General features: G+C 35.9%; 1 protein-coding gene across 6 annotated transcripts in view; it reads left to right on the forward strand.

Moving 5' to 3' along the window:
* Positions 1 to 14,270, forward strand: part of LOC123564844 (protein HID1-like) — a 59,638-nt gene that overhangs the window by 21,352 nt on the left and 24,016 nt on the right. For 4 of the 6 annotated variants that reach the window (XM_045358713.2, XM_045358716.2, XM_045358715.2 and 1 more), the window contains exons 6-13: positions 4,731 to 4,899; positions 5,482 to 5,539; positions 7,232 to 7,475; positions 8,068 to 8,124; positions 8,429 to 8,569; positions 9,837 to 9,927; positions 10,999 to 11,150; positions 11,812 to 11,890. In XM_045358713.2, coding sequence (XP_045214648.2) covers positions 4,731 to 4,899; positions 5,482 to 5,539; positions 7,232 to 7,475; positions 8,068 to 8,124; positions 8,429 to 8,569; positions 9,837 to 9,927; positions 10,999 to 11,150; positions 11,812 to 11,890 — 991 coding nt within the window. The remainder of the gene's footprint in view (positions 1 to 4,730; positions 4,900 to 5,481; positions 5,540 to 7,231; positions 7,476 to 8,067; positions 8,125 to 8,428; positions 8,570 to 9,836; positions 9,928 to 10,998; positions 11,151 to 11,811; positions 11,891 to 14,270) is intronic. The other 2 variants (XM_045358714.2, XM_045358720.2) reach the window with 1 other exon arrangement.

Raw genomic sequence — 14,270 nt, forward strand, 5'->3', positions numbered from 1 at the left:
CCTCTCTAGAGGCCATACCCTTGAATGGATCTTCATGAAAATTGGTCAGAATGTTCACCTTGATGATATCTAGATCAAGTTTGAAACTGGGTCACGTGCCTTAAAAAACTAGGTCAATAGGTCAAATAATAGAAAAACCTTGTGATCTCTCTAGAGACCATATTTTTCAATGGATCTTCATGAAAATTGGTCAGAAGTTTTATCTTGATAATATCTAGGTCAAGTTCAAAACTGGGTCACATGAGCTCAAAAACTAGGTCACTATGTCAAATAATAGAAAAAACGACGTCATACTCAAAACTGGATCATGTGGGAAGAGGTGAGCGATTCAGGACCATCATGGTCCTCTTGTTATAATTGACCATAGGGAAAAAAACAAGACCACTTTTCTGTGGTACAACATGGATGTTACTTTCCAATTTTAGGTGTATTTTAAGATATCTCTACCTGGTAAGGAGTTTTTTTGTGGACTTATAAAAAACAAAAGACTTACAATGATTACTAAACAACCACAAAATTAAAATTCCATTTGCAAATACAGCTGCTAGAGTAAAGAAATTTGCAGTGACGGGCGTATATTGTGACATTCTGGTGCTCTTGTTCCCTGTTAGCTTTCCATTCCTTCTTTTTACAGTAGCCATATGGAAAAACTGTTCATGAAAATTAATAAAATTTAGCAGTAAACCACCTCACCACTGACTTATTCTTTCTTCCACATCTTTAAAACCCCTGATGTGGACCACAACTAAACGGTTCTTCAAAGCTTTCCCCAAAATTAATACTTTCAGACACTAACTTGCCAGGAACTTTAGCCTTCAATTATAATATGCCCGGCGGGGGGATTGGCCATGTCTAACATGGCTCTTGTTTTTCTGTCACTACTCAGTAACTTTTCATATTTATACATGCAAGAAAAATAGTGATGTAAGTTAAAGACAAGGTCATGTATTGAAGAAAATATTATAAAATTGATGTTTTTTTATCTCACCAGAGCACAAAGTGCTCAAGGTGAGCTATTGTGACCGGTCATTGTCCGTCAACATTTGCCTTGTGGACACTCTCTAGAGGCCACATTTGTGGCCCAATCTTTATGAAACTTGGTCAGAATGTTTGTCTTGATGATCTCTAGGACAAGTTCGAAACTGGGTAATGTGGGGTCAAAAACTAGGTCAGTAGGCCAGATCAAAGAAAAGCTTGTGAACACTCTAGAGGCCACATTTTTGACCCAATCTTTATGAAACTTGTTGAGAATGTTAGTCTTGATGATCTGTAGGTCAGATTCAAAACTGGGGCATGTTGGTTTAAAAACTAGGCCAGTAGGCCAGATCAAAGGAAAAGCTTGTGAACACTCCAGAAGCCACAGTTGTGACCCAATCTTCATGAAACTTGGTCAGAATGTTTGTTTTGATGATTTCTAGGTAAATTTCGAAACTGGGTCATGTGGGGTCAAAAACTAGGTCAACAGGCCAGATCAAAGGAAAAGCTTGTGAACACTCTGGAGGCCACATTTGTGACCCAATCTTTATGAAACTTGATCAGAATGTTTGTCTTGATGATGTCTAGGTCAAAATTAAAACTGTGTCATGTTGTATCAAAAACTAGGTCAGTAGACCAGATCAAGGGAAAATCTTGTCAACACTCTTAGAGACCACATTTCAAGTTTGAAATTCATTAGAATTAGTCAGAATGTTTATCTTGATATCTATAGGTCAGGTTTGAATCTGGGTCATGTTGGGTCAAAAACTAGGTCACTCAGTCAAATCAAAGGAAAAGCTTGTGAACAGTCTAGAGGCCACAGTTGAGACTCGATCTTTATGAAACTTGGTCAGAATGTTAGTCTTAATGATCTCTATGCCATGTTTGAATCTGGGTCATGTTGGTTGGTTTGAAACTAGGCCAGTAGGCCAGATCAAAGGAAAAGCTTGTGAACACTCCAGAAGCCACATTTATGCCCAATATTTATGAAACTTAGTCAGAATGTTTGTCTTGGTGATTATTAGGTCAAATTCAAAACTGAGTCATGTGGGGTCAAAAACTAGGTCAATAGGCCAGATCAAAGGAAAAGCTTGTGAACACTGGAGGCTGCAGTTGTGACTCAATCTTTATGAAACTAGGTCAGAATGTTTGTCTTGATAAATGTCTAGGTCAGTTTTGATCTGGGTCGTTTGGGGTCAAAAACTAGGTCACATGGTCAGATCAAAGGAAAAGCTTGTGAACACTCTAAAGGCAACAGTTGTGACTCAATCTATATGAAACTTGGTCAGAATGTTTGTCTTGATGATCTTTAGGTTGAATTTGGGGTCAAAAACTAGGTCAGTAGGCCAGATAAACTCTGGTGAGCGATATAGGGCCATTGTGGCCCTTTTGTTTTTAGCTCACCTGTCACAAAGTGACAAGGTGAGCTTTTGTGATCGCGCAGCTTCCGTCGTCCGTGCGTGCGTCTGTGCGTAAACTTTTGCTTGTGACATCTCTAGAGGTCACATTTTTCATGGGATCTTTATGAAAATGGGTCAGAATGTTCATCTTGGTAAATTCTAGGTCAAGTTCAAAACTGGGTCACGTGCCTTCAAAAACTAGGTCAGTAGGTCTAAAAATAGAAAAACCTTGTGACCTCTCTAGAGGCCATATATTTCACAAGATCTTCATGAAAATTGGTCAGAATGTTCATCTTGATGATATCTAGGTCAAGTTCGAAACTGGGTCATGTGCCTTCAAAAACTAGGTCAGTAGGTCAAATAATAGAAAAACATTGTGACCTCTCTAAAGGCCATATTTTTCATGGGATCTGTATGAAAGTTGGTCTGAATGTTCATCTTGATGATATCTAGGTCAAGTTCGAAACAGGGTCACGTGCTGTCAAAAACTAGGTCAGTAGGTCTAAAAATAGAAAAACCTTATGACCTTTCTAGAGGCCATATATTTCACAAGATCTTAATGAAAATTGGTCAGAACGTTCCCCTTGATGATATCTAGGTCAAGTTCGAAACCGGGTCACGTGGGGTCAAAAACTAGGTCAGTAGGTCTAAAAATAGCAAAACCTTGTGACCTCTCTAGAGGCCATATATTTCATGAAATCTTCATGAAAATTGGTCAAAATGTTCACCTTGATGATATCTATACAAGTTCGAAAGTGGGTCATGTGCCATCAAAAACTAGGTCAGTAGGTCAAATAATAGAAAAACCTTTTGACCTCTCTAGAGGCCATATTTTCCATGGGATCTGTATGAAAGTTGGTCTGAATGTTCATCTTGATGATATCTAGGTCAAGTACGAAAGTGGGTCACGTGCCATCAAAAACTAGGTCAGTAGGTCAAATAATAGAAAAACCTTGTGACCTCTCTGAAGGCCATATTTTTCAATGGATCTTCATGAAAGTTGGTCTGAATGTTCATCTTGATGATATCTAGGTCGAGTTCGAAACAGGGTCATGTGCGGTCAAAAACTAGGTCAGTAGGTCTAAAAATAGAAAAACCTTGTGACCTCTCTAGAGGCCATACTTGTGAATGGATCTCCATAAAAATTGGTCAGAATGTTCATCTTCACAAGATCTTAATGAAAATTGGTCAGAACGTTCACCTTGATGATATCTAGGTCAAGTTCGAAACCGGGTCACGTGGGGTCAAAAACTAGGTCAGTAGGTCTAAAAATAGAAAAACCTTGTGACCTCTCTAGAGGCCATATATTTCATGAAATCTTCATGAAAATTGGTCAGAATGTTCACCTTGATGATATCTATACAAGTTCGAAAGTGGGTCACGTGCCATCAAAAACTAGGTCAGTAGGTCAAATAATGAAAAAACGTTGTGACCTCTCCAGAGGCCATATTTTTCATTGGATCTGTATGAAAATTGGTCTGAATGTTTATCTTGATGATATCTAGGTCAGGTTTGAAACTGGGTCAACTGCGATCAAAAACTAGGTCAGTAGGTCTAGAAATAGAAAAACCTTGTGACCTCTCTAGAGGCCATACCCTTGAATGGATCTTCATGAAAATTGGTCAGAATGTTCACCTTGATGATATCTAGGTCAAGTTTGAAACTGGGTCACGTGCCTTAAAAAACTAGGTCAATAGGTCAAATAATAGAAAAACCTTGTGACCTCTCTAGAGACCATATTTTTCAATGGATCTTCATGAAAATTGGTCAGAATTTTTATCTTGATAATATCTAGGTCAAGTTCAAAACTGGGTCACATGAGCTCAAAAACTAGGTCACTATGTCAAATAATAGAAAAAACGACGTCATACTCAAAACTGGATCATGTGGGGAGAGGTGAGCAATTCAGGACCATCATGGTCCTCTTGTTTATTATTGGCCGTAGGGAAAAACCGAGACCACTTTTCTGTGGTACAACATGGATGGTACCTCCAATTTTTAGGTGTAGTTTGACATATCTGTACCTTGTAAGAGGATAAACTCTTTACAGCAGAAGTTTGTAAAAGTGATGTTGGGGACCAGTTTCACATTGTTACTTTGCCATTGGTCAGTTTCAAGACTGTGTTCAGAGACAGCCAATCAGATGCTGGTATCTTGAGACTGGTCTTCTGACACAAGATTTTTAAAAAAATTTAAAATATTCTGTATGTATATTTCAAGAGAATCCTCAGGATAATGCTTAAACTTATATATTGTTCATAAAATATTTTGTGTGTATTTTACTGGACAACCCTGATGTCAAGACTTCCATATGTTTAAATCTTTTTCATAAAATATTTTGCTTGTATATTACAGGATAACCCTGAGGACATGACCTCTATAGACAGTTGTGAATATATATGGGAAGCTGGTGTTGGCTTTGCCCACTCACCGCAACATAATGTTCACCATGATAATAACAGGAGTGAAATAATCAAGCTGCTTCTGACATGCTTCTCCGAGACAATGTATCTACCACCCATTGGTCAGTTGTATTTCATTATATTACAGTATTTTTCCGCTTATAAGATGCACTTCATTCTACAACGCACCCCGAAAGCGGACATGCAATCTGGTGTTTCTTTTTCTTTTAATTTCCTTGTGGTACACACTTATAAGATATTCCCCACTCTTTGTTCATATTTCTTAGTTTATACTGTATGAGTACTTTTATTTGCGGAGTTCTAAGATTATCAATGCTTGGGAATGCACAAATTTATGTCCACAGGGAACAGTAAGTCTTGTATTAGACCGAAAATGTATGGAAACTGAATGTATGTTGATAACAGTAATTTTAGTTGTTGCCTGGAGGATGACCATACATATCATTCTGTTAAAGACAATAATGTTTGACACAATTTGAAAATTTAGAACTTAGTAATATGTCCTTGTAAAAAAGCAAATTGCAATGAATTATTTGACATCGAAAAGAAATATTATTGCACATACTGATGGAAAGTATGGCACGCCTTTTGTTTGGTTTCTTTATAATTGGCAACTTTGGGTGTTTTTCTTTCATATATCAGATCAACAAAACACTGTACTCTTGCCTAATTTTTAATTTTAGCTGATGCCCATAGCACACCTAACCAGTGGATACATTTCTTTACTTCAACAGAAAATAGGTATGCATTTATAGAACTTTCTTAATGTGCAGTTAAAATCCATTAATATCAGGGTTGCATTGACCCAAATTTTAAAGCGGAAAACTGTGATCATATTCTGCCACCTGTCAGTGGGTCAATTTTTAAAGTTCAGCAGATGAAGTAAACTGAAAAATTCTTTTCTCTTAGCCCATGTTCCTTTGTCAAGGCTGATACTGGCCAATTTTCTACTTTCCTTTGTTAGAGAAGCATGCACCTTTTGCTAATGTCTATACTCTGTCAAAGGTATTTTGCTGAATTTTGGCCCTTTTCAGCTCGACTTTTCAAAGAATAGTAGAGCTATTGGACTCACCCATGCGTCGGCGTCCGCGTCCTCGTCCCGATTTGGTTAAGGTTTTGTATGTAAGCTGGTATCTCAGTAACCACTGGTGGGAATGGATTGAAACTTCACACACTTATTCACTGTGATAAACTGACCTACCTTGCACAGGTTCCATAACTCTATTTTGCTTTTTTACAAAATTATGCCCCTTTTTCGACTTAGAATTTCTTGGTTAAGGTTTTGTATATAAGCTGGTATCTCAGTAACCACTTGTGGGAAAGGATTGAAACTTCACACTCTTATTCACTGTGATAAACTGACCTACATTGCACAGGTTCCATAACTCTATTCTGCATTTTTACAAAATTATGTCCCCTTTTCGACTTAGAAATTCTTGGTTAAGGTTTTGTATGTAAGCTGGTATCTCAGTAACCACTTTTGGGAATGGATTGAAACTTCACACACTTATTCACTGTGATAAACTGACCTACATTGCACAGATTCCATAACTCTATTTTGCTTTTTTACAAAACTATGTCCCCTTTTTGACTTAGAAATTCTTGGTTAAGGTTTTGTATGTAAGCTGGTATCTCAGTACCCACTAATGGGAATGGATTGAAACTTCACAAACTTGTTCACTGTCATGATCTGACATGCCCTGTGTAGGTCCCATAATTCTACTTTGCATTTTTGTCAAAATTATGCCCCTTTTTTGACATAGAAATTCTTGGTTAAGGTTTTGTATGTAAGCTGGTATCTCAGTACCCACTAATGGGAATGGATTGAAACTTCACACACTTGTTCACTGTCATGATCTGACATGCACTATGTAGGTCCCATAACTCTACTTTGCAATTTTTTCAAAATTATGCCCCTTTTTCGACTTAGCATTTTTGGTTAAGTTTTTGTATGTAAGCTGGTATTTCAGTATCCACTTATGGGAAAGGATTGAAACTTCACACACTTGTTCACTTTATGAGCTGATAAGCTCTGTGAAGGTTCCATAACCCTTTTTCCCATTTTTACAAAATTATGCCCCTTTTATCGACTTTTGTATTCATTCAATTGACAAGGCTGTTGAATAGTCGAGCGTTGCTGTCCTCCGACAGCTCTTGTTGGACTTTGAAATCAGTTAGTAAGTTTTTCCTACATGTCCATACCTTTATTTTAACTGTTTGATGTATGACTTTGAAATCTTGACCACTTGTTTACCATCATCGTCTCCATAAAATTACACAACAATCGAAATTTAGTTGTGAGTTCATTGGCATCATTATTGATGCTTTCAGAATTGTTTTTTGGGTCATTTGGGAATATGGTGTACTAACCATCACCGAATTATGTGTCAAGAGAAACCCTGTAATAGAATAATTTATATTGTGTATTTTCAGGCATGCCTTGCCACTATTCACCTCATTAATTAATGTGGTTTGTGCATATGACCCAGTTGGTTATGGACTTCCATACAATCACCTGATGTTCACTGATTCTCGGGAAACACTGGTTGAATCTGCCCTGCAGGTGCTCTGTGTTACCATGGAGAACGACTCATCCAGTCAGAATGTATCTGTAGATGGTACAGCAGGGGGAACCGCAATGGAACCGCAGAATGAGGTACCAGCTCCTGCAGAAAACGTAAAAATACTATTTTGTTTTGCTTATTGTATTATGTGACCAATTGTGAAATGTTTCAGTTTCTGTGATATGCTCTCCTGTGGCTGTGTGTATGAAACAACAGTATACAGTTTAGTATCAGATTTGCTTCTATAGGCTTTACTTATTTTCAGCGTCAGATGGTTATGACATCAGGAGGTCAATACATCTGTCACCCTACCCACACTTGAACATCATGTTTTATCATAGCATTTGGCTGTGTTTAGCCTGGTTGAAATTACTTTAAATGTAGATCTGATAATAAAGATATTTACCAACTAATTTTATATCACAATTGAATTGGAAAGTTAATCTGTAGACAATAAAATAGAACAAAAGATTTTTCACTAAGATATCACCACAGATCTCGAAAGTCTGAAGAAAATATGATTATTTTATTTTATCTTTTATCTTTGTAGACATTGAGTCAGATTCTGTTTGTCTTCCTGCAAAAAATCTAGCATGATTGTTTCAGATGTTTTTTCAATGCCTTCAGCTGTTGTGCTGAACATTGGATTAAACACTACAAAGTTCAGTGTTTCAGTATTGATTCAGCGTAATGTTTTATTTTCAGGCCACTTCTTCTGACAATCTGTTTGTGAATTATCTGTCAAGGATTCACAGGGAGGAGGTAAGTTATCTACCAGCTCTTTGCATGATGTTTAAATCTGTGTGCATGTACCAGCGGATATAGTTTTCTACATCTCTGGATATATGTTAGGCAGTATTAATCATTTGTAGGAGGCTAAATTTTGCTTGACATTACTTCAAAATAAAATCTGGAATCATTAGTTTCTTTCATCTGAAATGTTTTTAGAATGATTTATGTGAAATAAAATATGTTTGTCCTGGTATATTTTTCTTCTGATTAAGCTTGAAATGGTGATCTTCACTTTCAAATAAACAGAACTGTACTACAGGTGTTTCTCTTCCAGGATTTCCATTTCATACTTAAAGGTATAACAAGGCTATTGAACAACCCATTGATGCAGACCTACTTACCAGGATCTACAAAGAAAATCCAGTTTCATCAAGAGTTACTGGTCTTATTTTGGAAAATGTGTGATATCAACAAGGTAAATCAGCTGCATACACAAGGGCTATTAAAAAACTGTACACAAAGTATGTGTACAATCAGTATAGAGAATTTGTCACAAAAAGTTAAATATTTCTCAATTATCTATATAAGATTTCCTGTTTATTCAATTAATCAGACATAACAATAGTTAAAGATATAACCAGATCCATACTCAACATGATGATGATAATGGATCCCAGCTTCAGATATTGTGTATGTTAGTGTTTTTTTGTGCATTATCAAACTTTCTGTGTTACACTTGTAGACGAAACCTTTCCTTAGACAACAACTTCACAAATCCATTTAGCATTTAATATTGTACACTAATTTCCTTTCAGCAAGAATGTAGGTATATATCTTATTAAGCATATTCAGCAAATGTGTGTTTCTAGTGATGTTAGCAATAATGTTGGAAGTCCTACCACTGAAAATCCCTTGTAAATGAATTCTAATTTGAAAAAAACAACACCGAAATATGACGTCATGTCAACATTATTTGGTGCGATATATATATGCTGATAAAAAGTACTTCCGCATTTGATTTACTATTTAGATAAAAGGCATTTTAACCTTTAGCCTGCTGGCGGCAATTGATTCTGCCTTTGCGACCAGTGCAGACCAAGATCAGCCTGCACATCCGTGCAGTCTGATCATGGTCTGCACTGTTCGCTATTCAGTCAGTAAATTTTCAGTGAACACCCCTTCGAATAATAAATGGAATTGCCCAAATTGAATGATCGACCAGTCCATTATAGAAGTTTAGCAGGCTAAGGGTTAAAATCAAAATGATAGAATGGTGTTACAGCTAAATTTGTACAGACTGTATCGACACTTGCGCGCATAGAATAACAAACTAGACGTCTATGTACAAAGTCATTCGTTGGGATGTGTTACATCCCATATTTTAACACTTAAAACATGTTATGGGTTTATGTAACATAGACCTACTATTATTGCAATGAAATAGTGCTTCCCTATTTCATCTACTTGCTTACATGAAAAACATATTAGATTATTAGAACCAAAATATTATATAGCAGAACCATGCATGTTTTAACCTATCTCAACAATACAAATCAGTTAATTGTCGCATGTGTAATTCACTCGAGCTTAGCCTTCGTGAAATTATTCTGCAGGCGCATAGCCTCTTCATATTATTTTGACATGTTAAAACATGGTTCTGTTATATATTATTCTTTAAATAGGAAAAACAACACACCAGTGAAAAATGTAAAATCTTGCTGTATAAAACTTTTTATTTGTAGAAATTCATGTTTTACGTGTTGAAGAGCAGTGATGTACTGGATATATTAGTACCAATCCTGTATTACCTGAATGATGCCAGGGCTGATCAATGTAAGTACTCTAGTTACGTATATAATGTAAATGTTTTCAGTGTTGGGCAACACTTATTCCCTCATAGAAATCAGTTCAGTATTATTAAGGAGGTTGGGTTTAACATTGTAGAGCTTGCAGTTTGGTTATATTTCTTAGTATTTGAAATTAATTAGATTACACCATCTCCTGCTTGCCTTGTTTATTGAAATCAGTGCAGTTAATTAACGTTATTATTACATGACTCCTTACATAAATCACTGGTCCATATTTCATGCTGTATGACTGGTTATATGCAACAAATGTATACTGGGCTTAAAGTCTAAATTTTAAGAAAATGGAAACCATGAAACTTATTGAAAGACTTGCCAGTCAATAGTAAAGACTACCCACAGTCTTTGCAACTCGGGCACACTCGGGACGTTGAATTCTTCATGTGAGGAAGCCATCCAGCTGGCTTACGGAAGGTCGGTGAGAACACCCAGGTGCCCGCTCGTGATGAAATAATGTACGGAGGGGCACCTGGGGTCTTCCTCCACCATCAAAGCTGGAAAGTCGCCATATGACCTGTAATTGTGTCAGTGCGACGTTAAACCCAACAAAATTAATAAATAAATTGCAACTCAGGCAAAAGTTTTAACTATTGACTGGCAAGCCATTCAGTAAATTTAATGTATAAAAATGTGTCCTTCAGAGCAAACTTTTTGATAGCTTGAAATATATAATGGTCAGAGGCAGCAAAGTTTAAAGAGGTTACTAGTAAAGCAACAAAATATAAGAAGATCCTTTGGAAGCATAAAATGCAATGAAATGCAACTAAGCAACATATTAGCAAACCTGAGTTGTGTCTGTTCATGAGAGCATTGAAACAGGCAACATGTCTCACTTCCTCTAGCACAGACTTAAGCAGTATTTTGTAATACAGAAACATTAAACGGACAAATGGTTCCACAGGACTAGAACAATAAGAGCATAGAGCCCATTTTTTTTTTCAGAATACCTGAATATGTTGTAATATTTGTTTAAAGTCATTTTCTTTTAGTATTAGCTTTTTTTATTGTTTGAATATTTGTCCATTTTTATCATTTTCAGCCCGGGTTGGTTTGATGCATATAGGAGTGTTTATACTGTTGCTACTAAGTGGAGAGAGAAATTTTGGAGTTAGATTGAACAAACCGTATACTGTGAGAGTTCCCATGGATATACCTGTATTTACAGGCACTCATGCTGACTTCCTCATTATTGTAAGTTCAAAGTAGTTATAAGACTTTCATATGGAAGCTATTGTTTATATTCATCTATTTCTTTGATTGTAGAGTGGCGATCTTTCACCATTTCTTTATTTTATGCAATCATCACATATTCTATGCATGATTTCAATAAAGCGTAAGCGGACAAACTTTAGTTTGTTGAAACATTTTTGCTGTCTTAAACAAACTTAATATTTCAGCATAAATTTTATGGGACAATTAAGTATACAGTCATTCCAATTCAAAAATTTACCAGTTGTATGAACAGAAACCACCTGGATCTAGTTTCAATTTCAAATTTTAACCTGTAAATAAACACCACCTGCACAAAAAGACCACCGTTTAGTTTCCCTGAGCATGGGCTTAAGGTGCAACTTCAACTGTAATTGTTAAATATCAAACTGATTACTCCCATCATATGTCTTACATTCTTACAAAATATATTTAATTTTAGTTGCATGTGAGTCCTGTTCTACTGTTGTGTTCGTTGTTATTCAGTTTACATTTGCATAAATCAGGTATATAAATTTTTGTTGTTGCCTTTTTACAGTTGTTTATATACAATTGTTAAAGTCAGTGTATTTTTAATAGAGCAATTAAAATACTGCAACAAATGTTTCTTATGATAAGCTAGGTATCTGTTATTTATTTGCAGGTATTTCATAAGATTATCACCACAGGCCATCAGAGACTTCAGCCGTTGTTTGACTGCCTGTTGACCATTATAGTTAATGGTAAGTTCTAAGGAAACAGTATAATTTTTAGCTCGACTATTTCAAGAATAGGGGAGATATCCTACTCGCCCCGGCGTCGGCGTGAGCGTTAGCAGCGTGAGCATGAGCGTCACACAAATGTTAAAGTTTGCGTACCACCCCAAATATTTTCAAAGTCCATTGAGATATTGCTTTCATATTTTGCATACTTGTTTATCATCATGACCCCAGTCTGTAAACAAGAGCAGACAACTCTATCAAGCATTTTGACTGAATTATGGCCCCTTTTCGACTTAGAATATGCTTATTGTAATGTTAAAGTTTGCGTACCACCCCAAATATTTTCAAAGTCCATTGAGATATTGCTTTCATATTTTGCATACTTGTTTATCATCATGACCCCAGTCTGTAAACAAGAGCAGACAACTCTATCAAGCATTTTGACTGAATTATGGCCCCTTTTCGACTTAGAATATGCTTATTGTAATGTTAAAGTTTGCGTATCACCCCAAATATTTTCAAAGTCCATTGAGATATTGCTTTCATATTTTGCATACTTGTTTGCCATCATGACCCCAGTCTGTAAAAAGGAGGAGGCAACTCTATCAAGCATTTTGACTGACTTATGGCCCCTTTTCGACTTAGAATAAATGTTAAAGTTTGTGTACCACCCCAAATATTTTCAAAGTCCATTGAGATATTGCTTTCATATTTTGCATACTTGTTTACCATCGTGACCCCAGTCTGTAAAAAGGAGGCAACTTTATCAAACATTTTGACTGAATTATGGCCCCTTTTCGACTTAGAATATGCTTATTGTAATGTTAAAGTTTTACTCATTGCTTATATTATACTATCAAGCACTGAGAATAGTCGAGCGCTGTCCACTGATAGCTCTTGTTATTTTATCAATTTTGTCTAATGATTGTTACCTTCACTTTTTAAGAGGCTACAAAAAAGCATGGAGATTTTTTAATGTATTTGGGCAGTACAGAGCACACACTGGTGTCTGTGATGCTTTGTATGAAACATTTAGCATATACTGTAAAATCATTTAACTTCATGGGCATGAATTTTCATGGTTTTGGTCAAAACAGCAATTTCGTGGGGATATAAATTCGTGGATTTCAGCTTTTGAACATAAAATGAATGGGAATTTTACTTGTTCATTGGGATTAAAATTCGTGGATTGACTCAACCAAGAAATCCACGAAAATTAGTCCCCCACGAATGTTAATGATTCCACAGTAAATGAATTAAGCTTGTTATGAAACCAAACAACAACAAAACAACTTAATAAATTTAGCACGTAAATGGCCTTTACGTAAATGCTAGTGGAACCCACCATTTTGCTAGTGGAAAAAAATGGCACTAGCAAAAAATTGCTAGTGTGAAAAAAAGTTAAATTCGATCCCTGATCACCAATAATTGTGTCAGTGCAACATTTTAAGTTTTAATCAAATCCATTTAGTAATAATTATAACTGAGATATAGTCCATGAGTCTGTTGCCACTTCTTTTCAGTTAATTATTATGGTGGTGGGGGGGGGGGGGGGGGCTATATAGGAGTCAGTTTTGTCGCGTCATGTCCCGTCCTGTCCCAAATCTATATCTCAGTTATAATTATTACTAATTGGATTTGATTAAAACTTAAAATAGATGTTCCACCTTATCTTCCACATCATGTGACACAAGGTGCATAACTCTGACACCAATTTCTCATGAATTATGCCCCCTTTTACTTAGAATTTAAGGTTAATTTTGATGCATTTTCACTATATCTCAGTTATTACAAAATGGATTTGATTCAAACTTAAAATAGATGTTCAACCTTATCACCCACATCATTGGACACAAGGTGCATAACTCTGACACCAATTTTTCATGAATTATGCCTCCTTTTACATAGAATTTAGGGTTAATTTTGATGCATTTTCTCTATATCTCGGTTATTACTAAATGGATTTGATTAAAACTTAAAATAGATGTTCCACCTTATCACCCACATCATTGGACACAAGGTGCATAACTCTGACACCAATTTTTCATGAATTATGCCTCCTTTTACTTAGAATTTAAGGTTAATTTTGATGCATTTTCACTATATCTCAGTTATTACAAAATGGATTTGATTCAAACTTAAAATAGATGTTCCACCTTATCACCCACATCATGTGACACAAGGTGCATAACCTGACACCAATTTTTCATGAATTATGCCCCCTTTTACTTAGAATTTGTTAATTTTGATGTATTTTCACTATATCTCAGTTATTACTGAATGGATTTGATTAAAACTTAAAATAGATGTTCCACCTTATAACCCACATCATGTGACACAAGGTGCATAACTCTGACACCAATTTTTCATGAATTATGCCCCCTTTTACTTAGAATTTATG

This window comes from Mercenaria mercenaria, chromosome 2 (genome assembly GCF_021730395.1).
Source record: "Mercenaria mercenaria strain notata chromosome 2, MADL_Memer_1, whole genome shotgun sequence".
In the NCBI taxonomy this organism is placed as follows: domain Eukaryota; kingdom Metazoa; phylum Mollusca; class Bivalvia; order Venerida; family Veneridae; genus Mercenaria; species Mercenaria mercenaria.